The 21,517-nt window shown below is 33.8% G+C and overlaps 2 protein-coding genes across 2 annotated transcripts; one reads left to right on the top strand and one right to left on the bottom strand.

Moving 5' to 3' along the window:
• Positions 1-2,626: 2,626 nt before the first annotated feature.
• On the bottom strand, positions 2,627-5,478 carry LOC126705498 (SEC1 family transport protein SLY1-like). The gene is made up of 2 exons (XM_050404554.1): positions 5,295-5,478; positions 2,627-4,907 (listed from the first exon to the last, which is right to left on the bottom strand). Exons 1-2 carry the CDS (start codon positions 5,323-5,325, stop codon positions 3,094-3,096), a joined length of 1,845 nt encoding a protein of 614 aa, XP_050260511.1. The 5' UTR covers positions 5,326-5,478; the 3' UTR covers positions 2,627-3,093.
• Positions 5,479-17,429: 11,951 nt separating this feature from the next.
• On the top strand, positions 17,430-21,197 carry LOC126706569 (uncharacterized). Its single transcript, XM_050406098.1, has 6 exons — positions 17,430-17,800; positions 18,673-18,753; positions 19,332-19,460; positions 19,777-19,839; positions 20,032-20,156; positions 20,833-21,197. The coding sequence occupies exons 1-6, from the start codon at positions 17,708-17,710 to the stop codon at positions 21,023-21,025; spliced, it is 684 nt and encodes a 227-aa protein (XP_050262055.1). The 5' UTR covers positions 17,430-17,707; the 3' UTR covers positions 21,026-21,197.
• Positions 21,198-21,517: the final 320 nt, after the last annotated feature.

The raw sequence follows: 21,517 nt of genomic DNA, 5'->3' as shown, positions 1-21,517 counted from the left end.
TTTCGTCCCTACATTTTGGGGTCATTTCTATTTTGGTCCTTACATTTCTATTTTACCACTTTTAGTCCTTAATCCAATTAACGCTTGTTATTTTAGTCCTTTCCGTCACTCAACTAACAAAAAAAGCTGACGTGGCAAACGAAGTGTACTGTTGACACAGTAAATGCTGACGTAGTGAATAAAATAATAAAAAAAATTATTTATTATTTAATAAATGCCAAATCAGCATAAAATAATAATAAATGCCATCCATGTCAGTTTAGAATTTTAAATTTTAGTTGATCAATTTAAAAAAAAAAAACAGAATTAAAAATAAAAAACACATGAATTTGGATCTAACATCCTCTTCATTAAGAACATAGAAGAGCACAACCCAGAAAAAATCATACAAACCCAGAATATCAAACACAAAAAGAACACAAGAAAATCAAACTCAAAAAAATCATAAATGAATATTGTACAAAACAAAATCAATCCACATTTTTTTAGGATTGGATTAGGCAAGAAAAACCAACACACCCTTCTTTTCTTCCCAACTTCAATGGAATATTATCACACACCCACCAACTCAACTCGCCCGATTCACCTCCCTTGACTCACACCCAACTCACCTACTATCACCACCATGCTCAAAGGCAAGCTCAAGCTTCCGCTTCCTGTTCCCGACAAAGCCCGCCGAGCCTTCTCGGACCGCCTTGGCAGCTTGGTCGCTGGATTCGACGGAAAAGAAGAAGAGTACTATGGAGGCTCCGATTTGGTAGTATTTGAACCCGGTGAAGAGCTCGAGAGCTTTCAGCCTAATGGGTTCGTGTCCGATAAAGAGAGCGATGGTGTTGAAAATTTTGTTGAAGACCGACCCAAACCCGAAAAAGACGGGGCGGGTCCAGTTTCGACAGTGCAAGTCATTGCGGTGGACGAGAAAAGATCCGATCTTGAATATGAGGTTTGGAATTTAAGCCTTACTGGGTTTTTTTTTTTTTTCCAAAATTTTGAAATTTTTTTACAATAATCCTAAACTTTGTATATTCTTTTGTAGTTTGAGTTTGTGTGTGTGTGTGTTTTAATGTAATTTCAAATGGTTAAGGATTGCTGGGTTTTTTCATTTTTTGTGAAGTTTCTTAATTTGGGTAGTCAGTTAATTTTGTACATTTGGTCTTACAATCAGTTTGGTTTTTGTTTTGTACAATATTCATTTATGATTTTTTTGAGTTTGATTTTCTTGTGTTCTTTGTGTTTGATATTCTGGGTTTGTATGATTTTTTCTAGGTTGTGCTTTTTTGTGTTCTTGATGAAGAGGATGTTTGATCCAAATTCATGTGTTTTTTATTTTTAATTCTGTTTTTTTTTTTTTTTTTTTTTTAAATTGATCAATTAAAATTTAAAATTCTAAACTAACATGGATGGCATTTATTATTATTTTATGCTGACTTGGTATTTATTAAATAATAAATAATTTTTTATTATTATTTTATTCGTCACGTCAGCATTTACTGTGGTAAACGGAGTGCACGTTAGCATTTACTGTGGCAACAGGGCACTCTGTTTGCCACGTCAGTTTTTTCTGTTAGTTGAGTGACGAAAAGGACTAAAATAACAAGCGTTAATTGGATTAAGGACTAAAAGTAGTAAAATAGAAATGTAGGGACCAAAATAGAAATGACCCTAAAATGTAGGGACGAAAAGAGCATTTACGCCTATATTATTTCAAAACTTTCTTATTATCATGTTTGATCAAAGAAGGATAGTAATGGTGGTGATGAACTTGTTCCACGTGTACATATTACACTGGTATATCTGATTGCAAGGACTGTTTTCCCTTCAATTCACCAGCCAAGTGGCGAAGCCTTTGCTATTCAATAATACAATAATACATATATCTGACTCTTTTTCATAAGCATGCTTTGCTATTCAAGAGTTTGATGCTATCATTAAATTTTTGTTACGTTAAAAAATAAGAACATACCACCCTCAAAAGGTTTAATTTGATTCAAAATTTATAATGACTAATGAGTACCTTCTAGGTAATTTAAGTTGTTTCATGTTTTTTTGTAGTTCTTTGCTGGCGGGTTTTCCATGTCCAAGTAGAAGTAATCTTTATGATCAATTCTTATGTTGTGCAATTCACATTTCACATTGATTGTAATGATCTCGAAGACTTCGCATTACTTTGAACCAAACTCTTTTGGTGGTATCTGGTAGCTCAGTATATAGTCATGTGGCTGTGTTTAATGTGACAATGCAGAAGTAAATGCCTTTTCAATGTATCGTATTAATTTCTGTATATATATTATGTGGAACATTTTAATCGGATGTTTGCCAGTTGATGGCACAACTAATGCAGTTTTTTTTTTTTTTTTTTTGATAAGTAGCACAACTAATGCAGTTGCAGAAGAAACAGAAATCTGATGCTGAAAAAAATGGAGAACCAAAGAGCAAAGATAATAATGACAAGAATGATGATGCTTCAAATTTTGTACCGCATAAATATACAAGTTCGAAGAAGGTTCTTGAGCTGAACAAATTTTGAGACTTCATCAAAAAATGTATGAAGAATTGAAAATATTAGGCAGAAGAGTGAAGCACATCAAACTGTATATTTGAATTCTAAGCCAACTAAAACATTAAGTTGCCAAAAATCTTGCAGCTCAAGGGCATAACTTACCGTCCTTTATTACCATTATTACTAGTTAAAAACATACATATGTAAGAATATAGGGACCAAGCAAAATTCTCATTTTGAAGATTGGTGATTGATTCAGATTACAAGTAATCATGTATAAGAATATTTTCTAACCACAGAAACTTAATTCAATAGAAACAAATATAGCTCTTCAATGGAAAAAAACTACTCACTATGTTGAAAGATAAAGAGGCATACTTCAAGATCCAGAAAGACAGTCAATCCAAAACCGGCATGCTTGCCTCAGAATCAAAGAAAGAAATGCATTGTCCAACAATCTCTGCATTTGTTCTGAGATAGTCAGCTTCAGATTAATGTTCAACTACATACTGCATCTTAACTTTCCACAAGACCTCAACCATGTATAAGCTTCCAAACTGCAAGCTTCAAAGAGCATGTAATACACATCTATATTAATGACTTGGAGCAGCAGTGCTACTCCCAAATCCCATCTTATTCCCCAACTGTGTAAGCTGCTCAATAAACTCCACTCCTGTGAGAATTTCCGTAGTTCCATATACAACATGCCTGACAGGCTGCTGACGTTGTACAAGCTCTTGCAAGCTCCCGTACTCAACATAATTACCACCACCAATCATGAACACAATAGCTTCCTTAAATGGCCCTTTCAAATGACTACTACTACCAGAACTTGACTTAGGAGAACGAGGATCAAACACGAGGTAATTATCAATTTCAGGATTCGGCTTCCCTTCCATCAAGGCTTCCACTGTCCTTGTCAATGCCAGTTGCCTATCGCTAGATAAGAGATTCTTCACACCAGCTGTCACAGCATAGATTTTCTCAGCCCAGTCAACAATGTTATTTCTGCTAGCTGAATTTGCTGATGCCATTGAGACATTCAATGACTTCATTTTTTTCACATACTGAAATGCACTAGTATCAACCTCAGACTCTTTGAGTGCTGCTTCCACTGATTCCACTTCCGACTGGTTAATGCTTTCTGAAGAGATCAGATACACGATAGCAAACCGCAGCTTATCCATCTTTGTCCCTTTCCCTCTAAGCACACCAAGAAGCTCATTCCGATCAATAGCTCCCTTGATCAGCATGTCATTCTCCTTTTTTGCATAAGAATCAAGAGACCTCTCCTTGATCTCACTCAACAAAACAGTCGCGATATTGGTGTGCTTGTCTATCACCTGCTTCCTTTCTGTCAACTCGGGCAGTGAGTTCACTGCATTCATCAAATGCTTTGTGTTCCCCATCAAGTCTGTTCCATCAAACTCAGCCCCATCATTCCCAGCAGTCCTCCTATTCACCTCATCAACATCTTTCTTATACTTATTCAATTGAGTCTCAATCTCCACTGCAACTTCAGGGAATTCCAACAACCCATTCGCCACCCAAAATGGATCAGAACTATCCAACTCATATGACTTCATCCCACCCTTTTCACCTTGTACGCTCAACCTATTCAGCCTCAATCCAAGAACATCATGAACAAGAGGTCGATACCTAAAATCGTGCTCTACTGCAACTGACAATTCAAGATTCCTATCAAATATGCACAAAATCGGCCGCTGGAAAGAGCTCACGAAACTCCCACCTTCTGTAAACAAATTGTTTTTCGACAACAAATGATCTCGCAACCTCTGATCCAATGCTGACGCAACCATCTCAGCTGGCCCACCACGTGGGCACCTAATTATTGGCACAACAGCCAGCGTAGCCAAAACAGAAAACAAACCAGTAACAATCCTCTCCACAATCTCCTCAATCTCACGATCCCCAGCTGATGGATCATTCAATTGCACATAACTAGACTTTTGTGCCAACGAAAACAAATTATCTTCCAATGTCACAAACTCCAAATACTGATCATGCACCTTTGCAATCCGCTGAATTGAATCCGAACTCAAAGTCCCAGATGCCAGATCTTCCAGCAGGGGGCGGGGTATAGAGGACGAGAAATTTAAATGAAAACTATCATACAGTGACCGGGACGCATCAGCAATGATTCGCTGAACGTTGGATTGATTGGCTTGAACAAAATACACGGCAGGCACATCAAGGACAGGTTTTCGATCCTTGTCAATGAGAAAGTATAGGGTCACACCATGTTTTCGAAGGTCCTTGACACGAATCAATGGGGAGAGGATGTTTTGGCAGAACTTATCATAGATCAAGATCTTGTACACCTCTTCATTCGCAGTACCAGTTGCGTTCAGGGGTTGATTCAGATTCAACATTCGGATAATACATTCTGAACCACAATAATAGTACAGATCGAACTCAATAACATATACAAACACACTTAATTCACTCATACATGAAATGGGTTATTATTAAATTGCTCAAATTTTGTTTCAGTTACTTTGTTAATGCATAGAATAACATTTTGAACCAAAATTCTAAGACCCAATTGAACATTAAACAATGAAAAAAAAAAAAAAAAAAAAAACCCCATTTCAGTCTCTTTTCTGAATCTAAAAAATACAAACTTTATGGATGAAATTAAGCGAATATAAGCTAAAAATCTCAGAAACGATATGGGTTTTCGTTTAACTGTTGGAATTTCAATTCAATTTCTTAGATTGGAAAAAAAGATCTAAAGCAAGAAGTAGATCCAGAGAGAGAGAATAAGAGGTACCTGTTTGCTTTTGACGGAGATTGAGAGCCATGCAGTGAAGCCTGTGCTCCAAACGATCTTTTGAGCTCTGCAGATTTGTGGGCTACGTCTCTGAGAAAGCCGAAAGCGTAGAATCGAAGATTGAACTGTGATGAGTCTGTGATCTGTGAAGGTTTAGAATTTAGAGTGTAAACACAAAAACGATTTTTTGCCACGTCATCAAACTAAAAGACTGATGAGAGATGAAGAAAGAGTTTTTGTCGTTTGTTTCTTGAAAAAAAAAAAAAAAAAAACATAATGGGATTTTTAATTTTTCACAGATTTTAATGTGCATGGAATATTACATGAGATGTTTTTTCATGTAAAAATTTCATTATTTTTGTAGGAAATTGTTTCTCATAATAAATTAAAATCCGGAAAAACTTTTTTTTTCTAATTTCTATCAGGACTTTTCTTTTCAAGATTATGTAGAAAATGTGTTAATAAACACTGGGAAATTATAGGTGCTTTTTTTTTTCAAATGTAGTTTATTACTTTTTTTCCTTGATTTAAAAAAAATACAAAAAGAATAATAAAAATTATGTGACCTAAGTTGTAATGCATAAAAAATAAGGCTTATTGCAGGGTAATATGGTGGCTAATTGATTAGCTATGTAAGCTAGTAATGTTATTGATGAAATTGTATGGATTAAAGAATTCCTTTTTCCTAATAATAAAATAGTTAAAAGAAGGTAACCAGTGTGATTTTCTTATCTGAGTGTAGCATACTAACTGTTTTCAAACTAAGAACCTATACCATAGTCAACACTTTGCTAGCAGAGGAACTCCAACATATACTCTTACCACTAGGCAAACTAACTTGTTGGTAAGTTCTTATCAAAAAAAAAAAAAAAAAAAACTTGTTGGTAAGTTGTGAAAGATTCTTAAACTATAAGTTGAGAGATAAAAAATCAGTTAGAGACATCCCAGAGAGATGAAAAAATATAGCACAACATGAAAAGACTTAATTGCTCTTCTTCTCTAAAAACAAAATACTTTCTTTAATAGATAAGGACATTGAATCTCTCTATGCTTTGCTTGGCATTTGAATTATGCAAACCCCTTTACAAAAGAAAGAACAATATACTTCTTCAAACAAACAAAGTATACATATAATTTTTAAATTTGATTGAGTCATTGAGTCGATTCTACATAAAGAAAAAGAAGTGTCCTTCTCAATCTTTTAAAAACAATATACTTTATTAATTATTATTATAGATAAAGACATTGAATCTCTTTATACTTTGCTTGGCATTTGAATTATGCAAACCCCTTTACAGAAGAAAGAACAATATACTTCTTCAAAAAAACAAAGTACACATAATTTTTAAATTTGATTGAGTTGATTTTATGTAAAGAAAAAGAAGTCCACTTCCTAAAAGTATCTTTGTGTTGATGTTGTTTCTTATTTTCTTGATTGTTATAAAAGAATATTAAGAATTGAAGAAATATTGTAAGATTTCTTATAGACCATAGATTCCTTCTTCTTCTTTTTTCTTTTTCTTTTTCCTCTTTTCCCTTTCCTTTTTTAGTGTGTTTTAATTTATGAAGGTAATCCCGTTTATTTTTTATTTTTTTACCACATCAGTCTAATATTTGAGTTTTTCAAAAAGAAAGAAAATGGAGAGAGGGAGAGGGGGGGGGGGGGGACAAAAATAATATTCTTCATGCCTTTCAAATTCTACTTCCAATAAAACCTACAGTGACAAAGCATGATTACATAAATAATAACTTAAAATAAACGTAAATAATAACTTAAAATGTATTGAAGCAAAAGTATTAAACAGAACTACAGTTTTTTGAAAGAAACAAGTTAAATTAACTAATAATAACTTAAAATGTACTCAAACTAAAGTAAATTAATTAGGTCATTTCTCTTAAGTGACAAAGAATTATTATGTAAATAATATAATATGACTTTTATCTATTAAAAATATGCAACAATTAGCATTAATATATGATCACTCAATTACTATCTTATTATTACCAGATTTTTATTAAGAGGCCATTAGTGTGCTAGTGGACCCTGGGAACTAAACAGCTTCTTTAGAGCAAATGAAAGTTATCTTGCACTAGAGGCACAAGATAATTAGAATGAATGAAAATTATGTCATGTTATCTATTGCATCATACTGCATCATATGCTGAGATAAAAGAAAATTCTTAAAATTATATATTTACATGTTTTGTCAAGATTTGGTGGCTCAATGCAAATGGAAGGTTGGCAAAGCATGATTCACAATTCTCAAATTTGCACCATGTGTCTCATTTAATTTTTAATTTAGTACTAAGTGAATTATTGAGTGAAAAAATTGAAAAGTCCAAATTCAATTAGATTCTAAATTAGATTTCAATTAAAGTGCATTTTTTTGCCACGTGTCTATCTAAATTTTTAATTTTTGTGGCAAGTGAATTATTGGGTGCAAAAACCGAAGAGTCTAAAACCAATTAAATTATAAATCATATATATATATATAATGAGAAATCATTACATATTTTAGAAATGTATGGTTTAAAAAAAAAAGTGTAAGCTTGTATAATTTGAAGCTCTTCTAAAAAAACTTTTAATTTGAATTGTATAATTATGATTTTTTTAATTATATCCGTGCATATGCATGAGGCTACATACTAGTCTACTACTGTAGTAAAGTTTGAGCATATAAAGATGGACAATTTTTATAGACGAAGATAAGTTTAAGTTTAGAATATTCAATTTTTTTTTTTTTTTTGAAATTATGGCAAGCAAGAATAATAGTATAATACCTTGCTTATTTCCTTATTTTGTTCTTTCCTTGTTTTATTTTCTTTTGAGATTCTTTTGAGATAGAGAATGCATTTCTTATTTCGTACGATTGATAACAATGCTATATATAGTGGAAGTTGCAAGTGAATTCCACATTAACATAGTTATAACAAAATTGAAATTTGAGGCTAACTTGGAGGCTTGCCTAGGTGTGTTTTGAAACTAAAATTGGATTTTTCTTGCTATAAGTATCATTAATTGCTTCAACAAATTTGTTCATATATGTGTTTTTCTATTGCTATTCATAAATAGGTTTTTTTGCTTGCTTAAAATTTGTCATATAGATGTTAAATGTAGTAAATTTTTATTGCACTTAAATTAATATCATATTTTTTGAGATATATTACTACTAAATTTTTTGATATATGTTAAATTTTTTGTAGCTTTGATTAAAATAATATCACCCAATTACTTTTTATAAATCACCTTTTTCTTTAATCCATGTATTTATTTGATATCAATTATAGTTTACTTACACGCAAAATTTCAAAATAATCAATTGTCATTTGTTATTAAGGGTAAAACTTATATATAGTAACTTAGGTGTTGTCTATTAAATTCCTGAATTAAATTCAAACGCATCACTGCATTGAATTTAATTATCGTTAGAAATAATAATAATTACTGATTGTATTTTATTGGTTAATACAACCATGTACTTGAATTTAATTAGGAAACCTAATGAATCGCACTTGGGGTATTATACCTAAGTTTTTCTTTAATGTTAAATCTATAAGGTTAGTCCTTTAGTATATTTGAGAACACAACAACAAAAAGCTAAAGAGCAAGTGAGTTGCTAATGCCCAATCACATTGGTATTAAAAAATAATAATAGATCACCTTAATATTTGATTAGTAGAATAATGGTTGGAAAGGAATTTTTTTCCAACAGTTGCTTTAGCAAGCCATTATCATCCCCCCCCCCCTCCCCACCCCCAAAAAAAAAAAAGTATTGAGTAATATAACTTTTGTGAAAGCTACCCAAAGTCTAACTTGAACCTAATCTCCGTCAAATATTCATTTTGTCTCATATTAAAGGTGAGATAGTTTGCATTAGTTCACAAATGTTACCAATCTTTTTATATATATAATATATTTTTACAAATAATTGTATCAAATATCCATTATGGGCTAATCAAATACACAATTTCACTACAATGGGTTGCTGTTTATCCTTAAATCTATAAGGATATTCATTTAGTATATTTTAGAATACAAATAAAAAAGAAAAAAAGAAGAGTCTAAGGCCTCTTCATAAATGAGTAAGTTTTTAATGCCTAATTATCTTGATATTTGACAAGAATGATAGATCATCTAAATATTTGGTGAGCATGATGATTATAGAAAAGAAATAAAATTCAATAGTGGGTTTAGCAAACCATTATTATGAAGAAGAAAAAGTTTTGTAAAAGTTAGACAAGTATTTTCTGTATAAAAATAAAAAATAAAAATAAAATTGTTGTCTATCGCAATATTTTTAACTTTCTAATCTTGGCTTCCTCCTTTTAAATTATTATAAAATTAAAAAAATAAAACAATAATACAATATGCTTTTATGATAATTAGCTTAAATTTAAATAAACATTACTACTATAATTTAGGGATACCGTAGCACTAACTCCATATATCACCCAACAAAAAAAAAAAGCGCCACCTCCATGGTCCATACCTTTCAAACAATCACTTTCCAATTTTCAGTCCAAAATTAACCACCTCAAGCACCTGATGTGTAAGATTTTGTTTAGATGTAGTTGTCACTCTTTCACTCTTCACTCACTCACGCCCACATTTTGCTTAGAATCCCCAACTCATCAATCTTACAACTAAACATTCAAAATCGGTCCAAATTCAACAACCCTAACCAACGATCATCATCATCATCATCATCATCATTTATAAGCTTAGCGAGAGAAATGTGATATTCTTTAAATCTAATTGGTATTTTTGGATTTTGATAAAACGCTAATCCTCTCTCTATCTCTCTGTTTCTTTTCCTCTTTATATGATATAGATTTTGATTCAGTGTATCAGCCCTTGTTGTATTAATAAGTCATGTTTTTCTTTTTTCTCTAAACAAATTGGATGTTATTTTGTCTGTGACTATGCATGTCATACAAGATCTGATGGAGCCACTTCAACATTTTTACCATTCAGAGCATCCCTTGGTTTTCAATCAAGACGACAGAAGTGGAAATAGTTTTTATGGGTGCAACGAACAAATATTGGGTCCTAGCTACAGTTGTAAAAAATGCAATGCGAGATATCATCACAAATCATGTGCGGAACTACCCCTTAGGTTGCACCATCCCTTGCACCCAATCCACCCTCTTATTCTCGTCGACTAAAAAAGTAAGTGCGAAATCTGCAAAGAACATCACTAGGAATACATTTATCGATGTTACCGTTGCGACTTCAACCTTCACATAAGATGTGCTTCTTTATCTCCCACCTTGGAAGCTAAATTCCACGACTATTCATTGACATCCATTTGGAAGTGAATCACATTCACTTGCGACCTTTATGGCAAAGAAGACAAAGGTATGCCCTATCTATGTAATACATGCGGTTTTTGGATTCATAGAAGGTGTGCTTATCGATTAACATATAGACTCAAAGTTTTATGTCACAAGCACCCTCTCACACCACCCATTCTTCTCTTGAACCCCATGAATCCAACTTCCAATTTTGTCTACTCTGTGTTCAAAAAGTGGACACACGCTATGGGCTTTACTATTGCTCCAAATGTGATTTTGTTGACTACCTCAATTGTGTTATAGACTGGAGAAACAGGGAGGACATAAATTTGCTGGAACTTAAAGATGGGGAGAATGAAGATGCAGAGCTCGATCAAACTATTAAGTCAGCTTACAAATTCGAAAAAATCAAAGTGGGAGAGGACGAAACTGAAATAGCTGTTGAAATTGAACACTTCAGCCACAAGCATGACTTAAAGCTTACTGATGAAGAGGTTCACAATAACGAAGAAAAATGCGACGGGTGTGTAAGAACTATTCTCCTTCCTTTTTACAGTTGTGCCAAGTGTAGTTTCTTTCTTCATAAATCTTGTGCTAATTTACTAATGAAAAAGAGACACCTACTTTATCAATACCAACTCACCCTCCTTCCAAAGATACCTTTTAGCAACAAGTGTTATGCTTGTAGCCGGTATTGCAATGGTTTTGTCTACACTTATACGACGTGCAATTTTAAAATTGATGTTCAATGTAGTTTGGTCCTAAAAATCCTTACCCATGAAGGTCATAAGCACCGACTCATCCTTTCCTACGCAAATTTTACACAAAGTTGCAGTAATTGTGGTGATAGAAGAATTCTAGTATTTTGTTGTACCACTTGTAAATTTGCACTTGACTTTAAGTGTGTGACACTACCATAAACCACAAGGCACAAACAACATGAGCATTCCTTCACTCTCAGTTATACAAGTAAAAATGATTCTGGTGAATATTACTATGATATCTGTGAAGAAGAACGAAACACAAACCATTGGTTCCACTACTGTGCAGATTGCACTTATCTTGCACATCCTAAATGTATTCTTGGGAAATACTCAAATTTGAAGTTTGGAGGCACTTTCACATTTGATTGTCACCAACACCCCCTTACTTTCATTGAGGAAACTGAAGATGACCCTCCATGTCACGAATGTAGTTGTCCTTGCAAAGAGTTGATCTATCAATGTGTGCCATGTAATTTCTATATCCACTTCGATTGTGTATAGAAAGGACAAATGTGGTTTCAATTCTAATTTTTGCATTTTCCTTTTAGGTTAAGCATTAGTTCTTTATTATTGAAATGAATGTATTATTATAGTAGTAAAAAAGGGCCTCTTTCACCTTTTATAACATTAAGTTGACACTATTAGTGTGAATTTATGTTTTATTCAAACAAGTCTTCTTTCCATTTCTTAACATTACTTACAACATGAATTTTGCTTAGAAAATAAAACTAAGACCTCAGAATCTTATTGTGAACAAAATTAAAACTTATAACAATATATCATCAAACCTAGAATTATATGATTTTGCAATCATCTTATAGTCAAAATTTGCAACTCTAGTAGGAGTAAAAATGTTGAACTTAACTAAAAGTCATTCATTCATGCATTCTAAACTTCATTGTTAGATTTGATCCTCTGTAATTTTATGTTTTATTTTACACATGATTCTTTGATTAGAATTTCCTTATTTGCCCTTATATTTTATCTTTTAAAAAATCATATATATCTTGAAGCTTCTTCTATGATGTATTTTTCTCATGTTTTATTGATGGAGTTCATAGTTTGACCAAGTGTTGTTCAAAGTGATTGTTTGATTTGGAGCAGTTTGTTGTTGCAGCATATTAGAGATCGGTTGGTTTTAGAAGTCATACTTGTAAATTGAATCCTTCCATTATATTGGCAACATATTAGGGTCAGGAAGTATTTATTGGTGGTACTGGCATTTCTTCACAAGATATATGTATAGTGACATGCTGCCATGCTATATGAGAGTTTTCTAGCATCTATTATGTTGTGTTTAGTAATACTTGGCATGTATGGCCCAATGGTACTGTTATTGGTGCATTGGTAATGAGATGCTAGGCAATGTTACACCAAAGCTCTTAATTAATTGTCATTTCAGTCAATATATTTCAGATCTGTCTTGTATAGACTAGAAAGCATGTGATGTTTGAAGATTGTTTCTTTATTTGAGTTGGGAAAGTTGCATCGGTTAAGTTTGATCCATGTCAGAACTCAATGAGATTACCTTTAGTTTTAGAAATTCATCTCAAAGGACCTCCAATTTTATATGCATTGCTGACCCAATGAGTTCAGAAGAATATCCACTTGTTAGGTGCCATCCCACAATTGTGACCACTTTGATATATGCAGTGTGGAGGTATTTGCCATGCACATTTGCACAAATTCGCATGCATATCTACTTCTATAAACATTAACCACGAAAGCATTCACCCCATTCTATAAAATTTATTGTACACATACGTTGGATTTGAATACCTTCATAAGCGTATATATGATTTTAAGTAGTATGACCAATGCTTTCCCTTTAACCTACTATAGATAGGACAAATGTGGTTTTAATGTTAATTTTTATATTTTTCTTTCAAGTTCAGCCTTAGTTTTTAATGTTGAGTTGAATGTGCTATTAGTCTATTAGGGTTGTCCACTAGTTTAGTTCAATCATGGATAGTTGAGTTGCTATCCTTATTAGTGAAATTAATAAACAATCTTCAAATTCAGCTACCTAAGATGTCTCTCTCTCTCTCTCACTCTCTTTATATATAGATAAATAAATATATATATATATATATATATATATATATATATTTATATTTGTTTTTGATTTCCTTTGTTTTTGTTTTTGTTATTTTTTTGGTGGATTTGTGATGGTTTCCGACTGATATGCTTTGGGTGGGTGCGTTTGGGTGTTTTGAACAACATTTGAATGGGCTATGGGTGAAAGAGTGATTGGGAGTCGGAACATTTGTCGGCTGCCGAGATGTGACCATTGTGGGGTTGTGGTTGGTATTTCAATTATAAGCCTCAAGTCTAAAGTTGCATTGAATTCAAATATACGTAATATACAACTAGTTAAAACTCATAACTTTTGAAATTCCTTTTTTTTTAAAGGTAATTTACCTATAATTTTGTTGCAATTGTAATTATTATTATTATTTTTTTGATAGATGCAATTGTAATTATTAGTTATACATAACTTACAAATTTTTTGAAGTTATATGAAATTTCTTAGAACTAATTGTTAGTAAAAATGTGAGGCTGGACTTTTCTTCTAAAAGACATCTCCTATTTTGCTTAAATTATACCCAATATACCAAAAATAGCAACATTCATGCATCCAAAGTATGTCAACAACTATCCCTGCTGCACTATTACATGCTTTTTTTGCATTCAAGAATTAACCAATCCAATTCAGTTAAGATTAGTTAGGATCTTAACAATAAGTTTGAAAGTTAATATGAAATGGAAAGTTATGTATAGTGATATGATATACTTTAATAACTCAATATATATGGAAAGGGTGACTCATCTCTAGCTAAATGGACTTCTTGTAGTAATGTAAATTACTTAATTTAGAACAAGTATTTTTCAATTAGGATGGAAGTGGCCATTAAGGCTAAGTTTGTTCTATTTTCAATTATGTTTTGATGCAATTCATTGATAATTGCTTTGTAGTATCATCCCAAGATATTAATGATAGTTGCTAGTGTATAAGTTGAGAGATAAAACAAATGGTTAAAGACATACCAAGAGTTATATATTCTCATCCTTTCATTTTGTTCATTTCCTTCTGGGTTAATGACTTAATATAGATGGAAAGGGTGACTCATCTGCTAGCTAAATGGACTTCTAGTAGCAATGTAAATTGCAAAGTTGTGATTTTCAATTTTGTTATTATTGACTTTAATTTCGTGTCAAATTTGATTGTATTTCATCAATCATTTCTCCTGTATGTTTGTGGGATTCAATGTAATGGGTTAGTGTGCGAAATTGGTGAAGAACAGAGCAACTTGCGACTTGCTCACAACTAGCTCATGAGTGGAGCATCTCACGAAAGGCTATATGAGGAGCACATGTTGGAAGCTGAAGAGTTTTAGTGCTTGATGGCATCTTGTGAGTGGCTTGTGACTTGGCCAACTCACAACCCAACTTGCAAGATGCACGTCAACCTATTTGTGTGCTTTTTCTCATTTTTTTACCCACATTGTATAAGCCCATATTACCCATGAAATTGTAAGTGTAATTTCAGAGAAAAAACCCTAAAAATCTATTTAAGAATTAGAAATTGCACACTCACAATTCTTTACACATTTCTCTTAGTTTTCCTCTATTCCTACTTCTTTAATTCCATACGCTTTGAGAGGTTTTTAGCTCATACACATACATCACCCATTCTGAGTGTTGTGAGTTGTTTTGGTGCTCATGAGAAATATTGGATGAAACCATTCTTTGGTGGATGCAATTGGAGCTGATTACGAGATTCGGAAAGCTAGTGAAGACAAGGCTCGGTGAAGCTCATTGGTAGTTGGCACTCGGAGGGTCTAAGTACAGAGGGTAGTCAAGGCTTGGAGGGTCTATATTGTAATCCTTGTACTACAACTTATTTACTAGTGGATTGATTCAGCTTAGAGGGCTATGGAGAGGTTTTTTTACTCCGAGCACTTCGATTTTCCTCTTCGGTAACACATCACTGTATTATCTTGTGTTTGCATCTCTCTTCCTTTATTCCTTGTGCTTTGCATTTAATTGTTAATTATGTATGCCCATGCACTAGGTAGTAGTCTCGGTTAATTGCACTTAATTTACTTTTATTCCGCACTTAGTTAAGTAGAAAAAAAGCAATTAAGCCATAATTTTAGAATTAGGGGTCTAAACAAGCTTTAGGGTTTGTTTGGATTAAGGGGGAGGGAGGGAGAATGGAGGGGAGTAGAGTAGAGTTGGCTAAAAATAAGTTAATTTTGGGCCAAATCTACTTTACTCCCTCTCAATCCAAACGGATCATTAGTAGTTTTACTATTGAGCTTTCATAAATGACTTAATTTAGACTAAATCTTTTTCAATTAGGATGGCTGTGGCCGTTATGACTAAGTTTGTTATATTTTCTACTTAATGGGTTTCTACTAGACCAACACTTAAAAAAAAAAAAAAAATGTTGAAGACAATAGGTTATGATGCCAATTCATAGGATAATTGTGAATGATTTTAGACCATAAAATATTCTATAACTTTTTGTCATAATTTTGATGTAATAGACTGTGAATAGATGTTTATCACTTTATACATGGACTCATAATTTTTTCTTTACTATCGACACCTTGTCACATCTAGGGATGGCCATACCCATTAGGTAATGGATATCCAACCCTATCCGATCCAAATGTTTCGGGTAATACCCGGTTCTTCATGGATAGAGCTTAATCGGGTAGGGTATGGATATTACCTGAATTGTTCGGGTAGGGTATGGATATTATCCAAACCCAACCCGTAAAAAAAAAAAAAAAAAAAAATCTCAAAAGCTCTCACCGTCACTGACTCACTCACACTCTCTCTGCCTCTCCAGACCAGAGCTACTTTATTCTCTTCCCAACCCATCCAAGCACATCTCTTGGTTAGTCATAGCAGCACTGATCCACCACGTCTGTGAATCGCTAATCTTGGCCGCCACCGACAACTCGTCGTTCTCGTTGTTACGGAGTGCCGAATCGGCTTCTTCTACTTCTATTTCCAGACAACACTCGTCGTCTTTTCTCGATCTTTTCGGATCTGATCTGGACCCGTCTCGATCGATAATCTCGTTCTCGTCCGCCTCCACAACCATCGGGTCCTAGTCTGGGTCAGGATCCGGATCTGTCGTTTCGAACAGCGATCCCTTCACCGTCGAGTGGTTGACCCCATAGAGAGTCGAGAACGTTGTTTGCGACGCGCGGTTGACTTCCACAGCGGTCCTGTAGGTTTCCGGCGAAATACTGAACGCCAAAGCCAGCTCCGGCAGTATCAACAGTTGCGATAACGGCGTCAAATCGTCGATGCTCAGTAGCCCAACCTCCCACTCCGTCACTCTGTCCTCATCGCCACCATTTTCGCCGCCCACGAATTTGTACTCACTCATCTTCATCAACATCAAATCATATCCGAATTTGTGAATTCCATATTTGGATCTAAAAGAAAGAGAAAGAGAGATATTTTCCAGAGCTTTGTTTTTTCTTTTTTTAAGATTGGTTAGTTTTTTCTTTTTTAAAGATCGGTTAGTTTTTAGTTTTTACGTTAAAATGTTTTGGGTTAAAAAAAAAAATTAAATGGGTTTTGGGTAGGGTATGGATATCCATGGATAATATATTCGGGTAAGATTCGGGTATGGATATTAATGGGTATTGATAATTGGGTATCCATGGACAAACTTTTCGGGTAGGGTATGGATATACCCGATCCATACCCTACCCATGGCCATCCCTAGTCACATCATAGTTGTGGCAAATAAGTTGGATTATAATTTGTAATACTAGATTTTTTTTTTCACTAATGATAATCGCTAGTGTGACTTATAGCTAAATATTTTCAATAGATATGTCTAGTTTCCAAATCTCGGATCTCTCTTTTCAAAAAAAAAAAAAAATATCTCGGATCTCTCAAGTCTCAAAAAAAAAAAAAAAAAAAAAAAAATTACACTGATAAACTTTCATCTATTCGTCTCATTCTCCTTGGTTGTATAAGCAAACTTGATCATTTTTAATGGTGATAGTTATATATCGTGTGTACAAAGAGACGGTTGAAATCGATTTTTGAGAAAGTATCTTGTGAGATGATTTTGGAGAGACTTCTTTTTTAATGGACGATACTAAATTCTAAATTCTGTTAATGACCCATTGAGCTCATTGAGTAGCCACTGGTCCAGTGTCCACTGGACCACAAATTATTGAGAACTACTACCCAAATGGTTTACTATAAAATAGAAAAGAGAGAGGGAAAGAGAACGCAAAGCTTACACAGCGTGTAGAGAAAGAGCCTCCTACTACACGGTGTGTAGAGAAAGAACTGAGACTGAGAATATTGGCCATGGAAACCACGTCGTTTACACGCAACAGATACTGGGTCCTGAGGCATGGCAAGAGCATTCCAAATGAGAGAGGCCTTATTGTCTCCTCCTTGGTTCGTCTCTTTCCACTTTGATTTCCCTTTAAAAATTAAGTCTTTATTATGTTTTGCAATACAAATTTTGCGATTTTGTGTGTGATTTTCATTTCTGGCCAGATTCTTGTACATGGGTCTTTAATTTTTTGACATATTCTTAAGTTGTATAACACTGGTAATGCTTTGGACATGGCAATATCATTTTGAATTGGATGTGAATTTTGTGTGATATAGCTTATGTTTTGGCTTCATGTTCTAATGGGCAATGCTAGAAATGCAAAAGTAATAGTTCCTGTACTTCATAATTGGTTGAGGTCGTAAGTTGTAATTGACATACTTTTGTTGTACACTATATAATTGCTACAATGCTGCTTCAAAGTTGTGAAATTTTATATCTCATTATACTTTTTATAAATCTAATTGCTATTTCACAACTGGGTCTTTTTAAGAAATATGTTTTCAAGTTTTAAACTTTCTTTTTCCCTTTTACTTTTGGAAATAAAGGGAAAAAGCTTTATATGTGCTCCTGGCCATGAGCATAAACTGTTTAGCCTGTCAAGGGGGTCAATTGCCCATAGGTTTTACTGGCTAAAGGCAAGTCCAAAGGACCCTTCTTTTGAAAGTTTCCCTTTCAAAAAAAAAAAAAAAGAGCTTTATATGTGGTAGATGTTCATTTGGATATAGAAAAAAGGGGACAAAAGTAGGAATGTAGTTCACCCCACATGGTTGGAATCAGAGGTTTATTTGAGTTGAGTTGTATCTCTTTATAACAGAGTGGAATTTTTCATGCCATGACTGGTTTTATCAGTGGTGTACTTTAGGGCTAAGGAAATGTTCTCTAGTAATATGATCTACTTGAAGTTATTAACTGCTGGCTATTGTGCTAACAGGAAAATGGTACGCTTGCTAAATATCAATTGGCGCCTGAAGGTGTTAAGCAAGCAGAGTTGGCTGGAGAGTTATTTCAAAAGGTAGTTGTGTGTAATTTGTGATTTCCTGCTTAAGGTCTATCTTTATCCTTCTTATGCTCCGCTGCCTTGTATCTAATCTGATGCAATTGTAATTTACCTAGTGCAATTTTTTTGATGCAAAACTATGTTATATGTTTTTGTTTTGCGGCTGATGTGGGCAGACATTTTCGGCTTTTCACTGTCTAATTCATAAAATTTTCTTAAGATCATTTTCATTGTATGATGCAATGTTCCTGTTAGATGTTTAAGTTTGCAGAATTTGGCTGGTTGTTTTACTTGAAATTTTTCTAAATTTGGCTTAGTCAAATGGACCACTGATCATTGCTGAACTTAAATGATTATCAGCAAGATTTAGCTATCAAATCAATATCTAGCTGCGAAAGGCACCTGCTATAGGAGAATGAGTGAACTGGGAAAGGAAATGGCTTCTGACTTGCACCAATAGGCATCGGTGTTGCAGGATTTATTTTGTTGACTCTTGTAGTTTGGCCATTGTTTGATCTAAGCATTCTACACACCAAATGAATGTCCGCAAACCACTTGAAAATGTTTTCAGGCTGACTGTATTATGTGTGCAGGTGCTGAAGGAAAATAACATACCACTTGAAAATGTCCGCATTTGTTACTCTCCATTTTCGAGAACAACTCACACGGCTAAAATTGTTGCATCTGTGTTGAATCTTCCATTTGAAGGTCCTCAATGTAAGGTTGGTTATTCCACCCACCCTCTTAAAGATATATCTTATTGAGATTAGGTTAGTATTTGTTGAGCATAAATGCAAGGGATTACATGTGATCAGGAAATTTTGTTCCCAATATTTTGAACATGGTGTTTGCTCATGGGCCCTGGCTTAGGTGGTAGAGTGTGGCGGGATTTGGGCATGTCTTAGGTTCAAATACTTATTATAAAAATAATTATTGAGCTTTTTTGGACTCTATACTAATTTAGCTCATCAAATTTAGTAAGCTTTTTCACTTCTTGCCTTTATTTGCATTGTTCATAAAATAGATTTTACTGGACAGGTGATGGAAGATCTTCGAGAACGCTTCTTTGGTCCTTCATTTGAACTTATGTCACATGATAAAGTAAGTGGCAAGTAAAGGTGCTTATTATAATATAATATAATAGCATATATAATTGATTGCTGAAGTTGGATCAGTATTTGGGTGAAGTCTACACTATGCCACTGTTTTATAACCCTGATGCTAACATATATACTTTTTTATGCCATTTGCAATTAAGTATTTATTAAAATTCTGTTCTTCCTTTAACAACAGTATGCAGAGATATGGGCTTTAGATGAGAAAGATCCATTCATGAGGCCAGAAGGTGGAGAATGTGTTGATGATGTTGCTTCTAGGCTTGCAAATGCTTTGGCAACTATAGAGTCAGAATTTCAAGGGTAACTAATATGTCCATCCATGTTTGCATTACTCATGATTTTCATTTTTGTAGGTTGCAGTCACCACTTACCAATTCTTAGTATTCCGGCAATAAAAATTCTACAAAAATTTACTTGCTTAGATAAATAATCGTACTAGCATCCTCTATGCTGGAAGCTCTGCTTCTCTTACAAGGCTACTTGCTAGAAGTAGACTTGAGATCTGTCAAAGTCCATTGGAAATAATAATCAGTCCATTGCATTTTTTTTTATTATTGAAAATCAACAAATAAATTGGCAATGCAGAGACAAAATAATAGAAATGAGCTCAATAATTACAATCTCAGAAACCCTTTTCAAAGTTTATTCATGCAAATTGGCCAATCTAAACAATTTTAAAAGATTAAGAATTGAAAATGAAGTTCTGACTTTGATTGCAAACTAATAGGCAACTAATCTGTTCAATTTTCATGGAGTCCACACCGTCATCTCATTTTCCTTTAACTTGCTCCGCCAAGATAATTATAATATTATATAAATGAAAGCAACTTAACAAGCTGCTCCGATACCGTGTTCTTCCAAGTATCAGTAGAACAAATTAAGCCTTAGCTTTCAATGTGTCTTACATTTCTTACCAAGAAAGAAAAAGAAAAGTGTTCCTAAATGTGCATCCGATCAAGTAATGTTCATTCTACAGATGTGCAGTCTTGATTGTTAGCCATGGGGATCCCCTCCAAATCCTGCAGACAATACTCAATGCAGTTAAGCAGCAAACAGTATCCAGTAGTAATGACTTGGCGTCAAGAATACAAGCAGTTAGAGTGCCTTCCATCTTGTCACAGCACCGGAAACATGCGCTCCTCACTGCAGAGCTCCGTGTGGTTATATAAACTTAAGTTGTAGCCTTAGAGCCAATGCCAAGGACCTTGACTGAATTTAAACGATGTTATTGTTAGAATCAAATTTCTGGGAATAATTTGAATGTATTTTTGCAGCAGGATGATGACAATATTAATGCTATAAGATTACTAATTATCAAGTAAGAGTTAGTCCGATTCATCATGTTTTACTGTGAACTTGTGTTTTCTTTTGGAGTTTATTCAAGAGAAAGCCAGACAACCGTGTATGAATTTTAAAGCACAATGCTCCTTGGTTGGTGTCGAGTGCCTAGCACAATTATTATACACTATATGTCAAGTCAATGATGTTACGCCAATTTGAAATCTTTACGCACCATGCTCCTTTTTTTCTTCTTTTTCTCTGTGGTTGAAAATGCTAGATTAAACATGTCTCATAAACTAGTGGATTCTGATGAATTTTCTTTAATTAAAACTTTCCTATGGTCCATCTTGTTGCATGCTACTTATGACTTAATGATATCT

Source organism: Quercus robur, chromosome 11, assembly GCF_932294415.1.
Source record: "Quercus robur chromosome 11, dhQueRobu3.1, whole genome shotgun sequence".
Taxonomy (NCBI): domain Eukaryota; kingdom Viridiplantae; phylum Streptophyta; class Magnoliopsida; order Fagales; family Fagaceae; genus Quercus; species Quercus robur.
This window is presented reverse-complemented; position numbering and strand designations above follow the sequence as displayed.